At 59.2% G+C, this 8,563-nt stretch overlaps 1 protein-coding gene across 1 annotated transcript; it reads left to right on the top strand.

Moving 5' to 3' along the window:
* Nucleotides 1-649: 649 nt before the first annotated feature.
* Nucleotides 650-7,877, top strand: LOC116825336 (immunoglobulin superfamily member 11-like). Its single transcript, XM_075070678.1, has 7 exons — nt 650-701; nt 1,028-1,188; nt 2,444-2,648; nt 3,592-3,759; nt 4,127-4,249; nt 5,135-5,291; nt 7,363-7,877. The coding sequence occupies exons 1-7, from the start codon at nt 650-652 to the stop codon at nt 7,715-7,717; spliced, it is 1,221 nt and encodes a 406-aa protein (XP_074926779.1). The 3' UTR covers nt 7,718-7,877.
* Nucleotides 7,878-8,563: the final 686 nt, after the last annotated feature.

Genomic DNA, 8,563 nt, shown 5'->3' with positions numbered 1-8,563 from the left:
CAGCCCCCCCATCTCCTGGATCCAGCTCAGATCCCCGCTGGGGGGCGTCCCAGCCTGGAAAGGGTTAAGCAAGCTGGAGCTGATGTGTGATGGCTCCTAATTACTCCTTCGGCCCCAAAGGGGTTAACCCAGCCAAGCTGGGATCGAGGCAGGACAGGAGACAAATCCATGTTAATTATCAAGTGGGACTAATTACTATTGATGGTTCTTTGGCAAAATGAATTGGCAAAACATAGTTGCCAGGTGCAAGCCAGCCAGCCACACTGTCTGCTGCTCCAGGCTTATTCCAACTCCTCAGTGCAGAAATCACGCCCCAGATCTATGGTGCGCTGGCTGCCCCTTGCGTGTGTCTTCGGGCCAGCCTGGTCGCTCTGGCTTGGGAATCCCCCAGCCAGGCTTGGGCTAGTTCGGTTTCCCCGCAATGGGTCCAGCCTCAGCCCTAACTTTCTCTTCCTTGCTGTTTCTCCAGTCGCTCCCAGGTTCCTCAGGCTAGAGCAAAGATTCAGCCAGGGTGAAATTCCCCTCGGCAACCAGAGATAGGCCCCACATCCCGCTAGGCCCCATGTAATGCCCAACTGTGCCCGGGGGACCCTGCGCGGGTGAGAGCTGTGTCTCTGGGAACTGGGTGGCTAATGTGGGCCAGCGGGGAATGGAGCTTTACATGGACCCTTTGTTTCTGGATCACTTTGACAGTCCTCACGGTAACAATCACTGGGCTGGCACAGGCCGGATGCTAGAATTGTTCCTGTGCCCAGCTCTAGGCCGTGCCAACGTCACCCACTGCCCGGGGGTGTCAGGTGCCCTCACACCGGAGGGTGGAGGCTGTTTCAGGCCCTTTCTGTGAGATCTGGCTGTTTCAGCCACACAGCTCTGGTTGTCCTGTGTCAGTCAGCATTGACTGCTGGCGGCCATCCCGGCTGGGGGAGCTTGTCTGTTTTTCACTCCTCCGGCTCTGAATCTTGGCCAGGGTCCCAGCTTTCATTGCCAGGATCCTCCCTGCTGACTCCACCCGTTGTGCCTTTTCCAGCAGTGGGTGCGGTGAAGGTGTCAGTGGGCGCTGCCAGCATCCAGGTGGCGAGGGGAGGGAATGCGCTTCTGCCTTGCAACTTCCGCACCACGGCCTCGCTGAGTCGCCTCAACATCATCTGGACGGTCACCCCACTGGCAGAGCCAAACCACCCCCAGCAGGTAGGTGGAGCATGGCGCTTTTCCTTCCCTTCTGTTGCTGGAGGCCGGTTAACTTCGGAACAGTCAGAGACCAAGGTCCCAGTCTGGGATCGGGGCCCTAGGATGCTGCACACTGTCCCTGCCCAGAAACCTCACAGCCTAGGATGGGGGCCAGACAAAACAGGTGTGAGAAAGCAATGGAAGAGAGGGGGCACGAAAGCAATGGCGGGGGGGGATCAACACACGAGGTCAAATGAACTTGTGATGCCCAGTAAACAGTCATCCCGGTTCACCAGCTGCTGTCAGATGGCAGAGTTTTGCAGGCATCGCAAGAGAGAGGAGCTGTTGTGAGCGCGCTGTGCAACTTCTCAAAACTGGGGCATCATTAACCTGTGGAGCTCCTTGCTGCAGGATACTAGTGAGGCTAACAGTTTAGCAAGGTGTCGACACAGCAATAATAGCAGCAGCTGCAGGCATGCTGTCTAGATAAAACAGCAAGGGGCAGATTTCAGGGTTGAGCTCACTAAGGAGTCACGGGGGGGTTCTGCTCCCCCACCCCCCGTTCTGCTCCACCCCGCCCCCATGGGGTACTGCTGCATAGCCGCTTAGGAGCATTGTATAGAGGGGGCAATGAGCCACCTTCCTCTCTCTCACACTGCAGATCCCAGCCTGGCCTCGCTTTTCAGACCACCAACCTAAAGAGTGACTTTAAAAGCAGCCCCCTCTCCCCGTCATGAGGGGAAAGGCAGTGCTGGGGCGAAGGTGCTGCCTGGCAGCACCACCCTAGGATGCACCCTTGAACAGACCCCTGTTGGGCTTCATCCTCGAGGGCCGTGCTGGTTCCTCTGCAGTAGGCCCAGCCCTGTTCCTGCTGACACTGGGCTTGGCACTAGCCCCTCCAGGTATAAGAACATACAAACGGCCACTCTGGGTCAGACCAATGGTCTGGGTAGCCCCGTATCCTGGGTTCTGACAGGGCTACTGCCAGGTGCTTCAGAGGGAATGAACAGAACAGGGAACTTATTGAGTGAGCCCCAGAGTATGGGGTTGTCCCTCTGACCATCTTAGCTAATAGCCATCGATGGACCTAGCCTAGCTAGTTGGTGGCAGCCGTGGGATTTGACATAGGCAGTCCTGGCTCCCAGTCCAGTGCTTTGCCCACTGGCCCACACTGCCTCTCCGAGTGCAATGGAAAGGCCCTGTGCTCAATGAGGGAGCAAGGGGAGGCATCTCTGGCTCATGGGTGGGGTCTTCCCTCCCTCCCACTCCACCCCAGGTCCTGGCCTATGAGCAGGGAGAGGTGGTGGAGAGTCTGTCCCAGTACACAGGCCGTGTGGGCTTCGCCTTCCCACCCGCCCAGAGTGCCACCATCTTCCTCAACAAGACACGCAGCTCGGATAGCGGGACGTACCAGTGCAGCGTCATGAACCCACCCGACAGGGACACGCCCAACATCGGGGTCATCCAGCTCACCGTGCTCGGTACGTCCCGCCCTCGTGGGGAAGAAACCCCACCTCACCTCTGCTGCCCCCAGCATCCCTCTACTGGGTGCTTGTCTCAGTGTGTGTGTATGTGTGTGTGTGTGTGTGCGCGTGTGCAGGTCTTGGAGTGGATCTGTCTGTCTCTATGTGTAGCTCTTAGTATGTGTGTCTGTGTGAGAGTATCTTGGGGGCCTGGCTGTGTGAGTAGGTCTGCCTGAGTGTGTGCAGTTCTTGGTATGTGTGCATCTGTATGTCTGTGCAGGTTAGGGGTGTGTATCTGTCTGGATCTTGGGGTGTGTGAGTGTGTCTGAGTGTGTGTGTGGGGGAGGTTGGGGTGTGTGTGTCCCAGTGTGGCTGGGAGTGAGTGCTGGGGTGTGTGTGTGTGTGCCCCATCTCAGTGGGTGAACATGCAGACACATCTGAGCAGCGGTCTGCGTGTGTGTTGTGTGCACACTTTGCTGTGAACCTCTGTGTTACTTATCTGTGTTAGCCTGAGATTTAGTGTAAAGTGTGCACATGGGAGTAAAGTCTGTGTGGGAGCATGTAGCAGTGTGTCTGTACCATAAGGGTGTAGCTGTGTGTGTTTGTGTGCACAGTGTTTGCACTCAGCTGAATTGTCTGGGTATTGTGTATATATATGCTTGTGTATGGGAGTGCATGTGCACTGAGTGTGTTCACTGTGCAGTGTGTGTGTGAGTGCGTGTGCACTGAGCTGTGTGTGCGCGTGTGTACATACCTGAGTGTGTGGTTCTGTCTGTAGCTGGGCCAACCCACCCCACCGCAGCTCTCTGACGAGTGCTAACAACCCCCAGTGCCTGGGCTCTCAGTAGCTGCTGTGGGCACTGGGCAGCCCAAGGACCCTGGGGGGAGCAGGTGTGTGTGCAGGGAGGACTGTCCTCTCCACAGCAGGTCCCCCTGACAGGGCTGGTCTGTGTCCCTGCAGTGCCCCCCTCCAGCCCCGAGTGCTCCAGCGAGGGGAGCGGGGAGGAAGGGGGGGACGTCCACCTGTCCTGTGCCGTGCGGGAAGGCGTGCCCGCCCCTACCTTCAGCTGGGAGAAGATCCCCCCTGACACGCAGCCCCTGGTGATGAGCTACACAGGTACTGGGAACGGCAGGGTGGGGGAGGGGGTGCGGCATGGAGAGGGACCTGGGTCCCATTAGCAGGGACTCGCCCCAAGCACGTGAGCCCTACGTGTACCTGCACACAGGGCAACGTGGCATACGCGATGGGCATCTTCTGGCAGAAGAAGCCAGTGGGGAGTGGGAGGGGAGGTCTAGTGGCTGGACCCACAGAGAGGAGACAAGTCTTGTGCCACCACCGGCTAAGCAGCCATCCCCTGGAGCCCACATGGCAGAGGCCCTGTGCTCGGCCCCCAGGGAGCTGGGTTCTAGTCCCGGCCCCCCAGCTGGCTTGCGGTTGGCTCCAGTGTAACCTGCTCCCTCTCGTTTGTCCCCTCACTCTCCGACTGGCGGGGCAGAGGCACGCCGGGCCCTGCTGACCCTGCAGAACCTGACGGCCGCCACCTCAGGCCTGTACCGCTGCACGGCCTCCAACGCGCTGGGCTCTGGCTCCTGCGCCCTCCAGCTGCACGTGCGCCTGGGTGAGTCAGGGCTGGGATGGGAGGGGAGTGGATCCCATTCATCAAACACTGGGCACTGATTGGACACTCACCCGTGCCTGCGCCCAACCGGAGAGCTTGACCCCAGTGAGCCCTCTGATTGGCTACCCAGACACCAAACTGATCCCAGCTGTGAAGCCAGCCCAAATGCCACAAGCACAGCCCGCTGGAGACAGCTGCCCACAGTACCTCGCCCCGCCCCGTCCCTGGGGTCCTAAACCTGGATCAGAGCAGAGCGGCCCTCATTGGGGGCTGAAGCCCTAAGAGGGGAGATGACTGCACCCAAAGCCAGCATCTCTGTGCCTCTAAATCCCTGTGGCTAACGGCCAGGCCTGGTCGGAAAGGATCCGTGGGAAGGTTTCTCTGTCGGAAAGGGCTGATTGGTTGACAGCAAAATGCGTCAATTTCAATTCGATTTCATTCTGGGAAATGAAATGATGCAAATATGGAGATGGCCAAGGTAGGCCCTTTCCAGACGGGAACGTCTCGACTTTTCATTTCGAAGCCACATTTTGTTTCAGGATTTCTTTCCTTGTACAGTAGTAGGGGGAAAGGAAACCTTTTATAATAACGAAACTGGAAGGAAACATTTTGATCAATCCAACGGTGTCTTTGTTCTGGAATTTAATTGCCTGGGAAATGTGGAAATTGTTCATTTTTGTTCTGTGCCGGAAACTTTTTCCAAAGTTGCGGAAAACCTGATTCCCGCTCATCTCTGCTGACAAATCCAGCACTGGGACCGTCTGCTTTGACCAGTCCAGGTCTGCCGCACCCCCTGCTCACCACGATCCGCCTTTCCTGCCACCCGACCATCTAGGCAGCAATTGGCTGCTGAGCCGCTGGTGACCTCCTGTTGCTGTGTTTCAGCCCCACAGGGCACACTGGGCATCGCGGTGGGCATCACCGTCACCCTGACCATGGGGCTGGTGCTGCTGGCTCTCCTAGCCCTGGTGCTCTGGTTGCACCACCAGAGCGTGCGGAAGTGGCCGGAGGAGGAAATGGAGGATTCGTACAATGAGATCAGGTGAGCTCAGTTACCTCCCTGCTGCTGTTTGCAGCCTCTGCCCTGTGTTGCCAAGTGAGTCTCATGATGTGTTTTTCTTAAAGCCCCAGCAGCCGGAGTCCAATGATTTTAGGAGACACTGCTCAGCTTTCACTGAGGCAAAAAAGTAAATTTCTGGCCTTTATAGTTGTGTAGAAAAGCTGGAAAATGTGACCCCGAATGGCTCAAAATCTACAAACAAAACCTGATACAGATGATTTTAAAATATATCTTATTATCATCATTACTTATTAGGTGTATTATGGTAGCACCTGGGATCCCCAGTCCTGGACCAAGCCCCCTTGGTGTCAGGCGCTGTACAAGCACAGAACAAAAATACGCCCCCTCCGTCCCTGAGAAGCTTCCAATCTGCAGGGAGCAGGGTGGAGTTTAATTGGGGGCGCTCTCCCCTTGCAATCATTGATGACCCCAGTACTGTGCTAGGGGAGCAAGGTTGGGGGGGTACAAGGAGAGGGCAAAAGTGGGGTATAAAGTATAAGCCAAGAGCCAACAGCTGGCGCCCAACAGCCCGATAGGGGTATACGACACCGGTCAGCGCTCCAGACCCTGCTCTCCACCCAGCAGCAGCTTAGCCAGGGACAAGGGTTTTGTGGAGGGCTTTGGAGGTGACCGATGAGGGTGCTTTGTGGGTGTTCACAAGAAGCGTCCCCCACGTGAACAGGGCAGGAGGGGAGCAAGCACGAAGGGGCTTGCTTGAAAAATCTCCCAGGTTTGAAGCAGCTGTGATTTTTTCGGGGGGAGGGCGGGGGATGTGATTTTGGCACACGTGGGAGGTGCCAATGATGCTGATCCAAGAGCTCGGATGGCGTCACGCTGGGGCTGTCTAGCCTTGGCAGCGTGGCTCTGAAGCGAAGGAGGGACAAGGTGCTGCACAGGGCGCTGGCCAGAGGTGGGCGATTCTCATCCACACACCTCCAGGCGCTTCCCCCAGCCCCAATCCCTAACTTGCTCCTTGAAAGACATGTCCCCATAATAGAGCTGGGGGACGGATGTCGTGTGGGGAAGGGGGGATGGTTAGTCCAGGTTTGATTAGCAGGAGTCTTAGGGCGGACGCCGTTTAACAGGCCACCGTGTGGCACAGCTGTTTAAGCCAGAAAGTGAGGCTAGAGTGACCAGATGTCCTGATATTTGGAGCTTTTTCTTATATAGGCTCCTTATACCCACCACCCTCTGTCCCGATTTTTCACACTTGCTGTCTGGTCAGCCTAAGCGAGGAAGAGGCAGCCGGGCCGCTGAAAAGCAGGGGGAATTTGGAGTGGCCGCGCGGAGGGACCTGAGCTGCAACACGGCCAGATTTGGAGAAAAGTGCTGGGGGAGCATCACTGCTGGCAGGCAGCCGGCCAGGCTGGGCTGAAAGGGCCTGACTTAGTGCGGTGCTGGGGTCAGCACTGACTGGGAGGGGAGCCTGCCCCCCACCGCACCCCCACCCTGCCCCCTACAGCACAGAGACCCCCCCCCACTGTGCCCCCTACAGGCGGGCCCCCCACTGCCCTCACCCACCCCTACGCACAGCACCCCCCCACCTCCCCCCACCCCCTACAGCAGCCCCCCACTGTGCCCCCTACAGACAGTGCCCCCCACTTGCACCCCACTCATCCCACAGCACAGCACCCCCCCGCCCACCTTCCACCCTCGACCCCTGCAGGACAGCACCCCCCACTGCACCCCTACCCCTCTCCCTGCAGACACAGCGCCCCTACGCGCACCCCTACAGCACAGCATCCCCCCACGGCCCTACCCCACCCCCTGCAGCCACAGCACCCCCCACATACACTGTGCCCCTACAGGACAGCACCCCCCCAAACCCCACGCTACCCCGCCCCTTGCACAGCACCCCCCCACCGTGCCCCTACCCTGCCCCTCTACAGCACAACACCCCCCACCTCGCCTCTACCCCACACGCTACAGCACAGTGCCCCCCACCTCACCCCTACCCGATCCCCTACAGCCCCCTACAGCGCAGCACTGTCTGCCTGTGCCGCCGTCACGCCCAGGGCAGAGGCTGATGCAGCTGTGCACAATGTCTCCCCAGGGTCGACAGCCTCTCACCGCGGCATCTGATCGTAACCAAGACTCTCTCCAGCGACATCCCCATGGCCAACCAGGCAGCAAAGCCCCTCTGGAGCTTCACCAGCTCCACCCCCAACACCACCTATGCCAACCGCCAGCGTTGGCTGGGCGAGGGGAGTCAGGCGGCTCCGCCCGGGGGGCTGCGACAGTCAGCATGGGCAGCGCCCCAGGGCAGGAAGAGGAGCAGCAGCAGCCTCTCCGAGGAGGGGTCCCTACCAGGCAGCCAGGCAGAGGAGGAGCCAGCCTGGCACCTTTCATGCCAAGAGCCAGCCCCAGCCAAGGCACTTCCCCCCAAGCACCCCGGATTCCTGGTTTAGGGGCAGCAGGTCCAATGGGCACAGAACTTGGGGGCCGATGCCAGCAGCCAGGGCTCCCTGGGCAGGCACATTGGCCTCTGTGCACAGGCAGCAGCCTTGCGGCAAGCTGCTCCCACCTGCCTGGCTCCAGTGGGAGCTCGGGACAGCCCCACCCTGCCATCACCACCCCCCCCAGCCAGCCCCATGTTCATTAACACTCAGTCCCCACACTGGGTAGCCCCACAGCGAGTCAGGTGTCAGCCCGAGGCCTCAGCCTCAAACCCAGGTCACATACAGACTGGGCAGATGCAGGGTTAGCTTCCCTGTGCTGTCCCTGCACGGCTTCAGGAGCCCCCCTACCAGTCTGGCCAGGCTCCCTCCGCGGAGCCTGCTGCCGATGCCAGATCAGATGGGAGCAGCGACCTTACCAGCAAAGGCTGCCTTGCCTGGCCCACAGGTCAGTGCCCCAGGCGCAGGCCTCTGCTGAGGGGCCCCGTGGCCAGTCGTGAATGCCCCAAGGCCTGGCGAAGGGGAAGGAGATGCGCTGGAGCCAGCGTGGCTCAAGCTCTCTAGGTTCGGAGCTTCCCCTGCCTCGGGCTCGCAACTCTTCATGGGAAAAGGCTGGAGATGCTCAGGGGATTCTAGAGGGGACATTTGGCCCGGGCCAGGGCTAGTGCCATCTGGAAACCTGCCCCTCAGAGGGGTCTCAAGCTGGGCCCCTTACATCACACGTCCTTTCTGAAGATCCCCCACCACCAATGCAGCCCCCATGCCTGGGCCCTAGGCAGGGGGCAGGAAGCATGTAACCACAGAGGAAGGAAAAGGGAGGCATCTGCTCATGGGGCAAGGGAGAGACAAGAGGCAGCT

The sequence above is a fragment of the Chelonoidis abingdonii genome, chromosome 11, assembly GCF_003597395.2.
Source record: "Chelonoidis abingdonii isolate Lonesome George chromosome 11, CheloAbing_2.0, whole genome shotgun sequence".
NCBI lineage: Eukaryota > Metazoa > Chordata > Testudines > Testudinidae > Chelonoidis > Chelonoidis abingdonii.
Note: the sequence above shows the minus strand (reverse complement) of the source record. Positions and strands in the feature narration are given on the sequence as shown.

What these genes read in the sequence shown, in the direction of transcription:
- LOC116825336 (XM_075070678.1), top strand. Translation starts at nt 650, where the DNA reads ATGGAGCTTTACATGGACCCTTTGTTTCTGGATCACTTTGACAGTCCT. An exon ending in AGCCAAACCACCCCCAGCAG is followed by an intron (nt 1,189 to 2,443) that starts GTAGGTGGAGCA and finishes ACTCCACCCCAG; the next exon opens with GTCCTGGCCTATGAGCAGGG. An exon ending in CATCCAGCTCACCGTGCTCG is followed by an intron (nt 2,649 to 3,591) that starts GTACGTCCCGCC and finishes GTGTCCCTGCAG; the next exon opens with TGCCCCCCTCCAGCCCCGAG.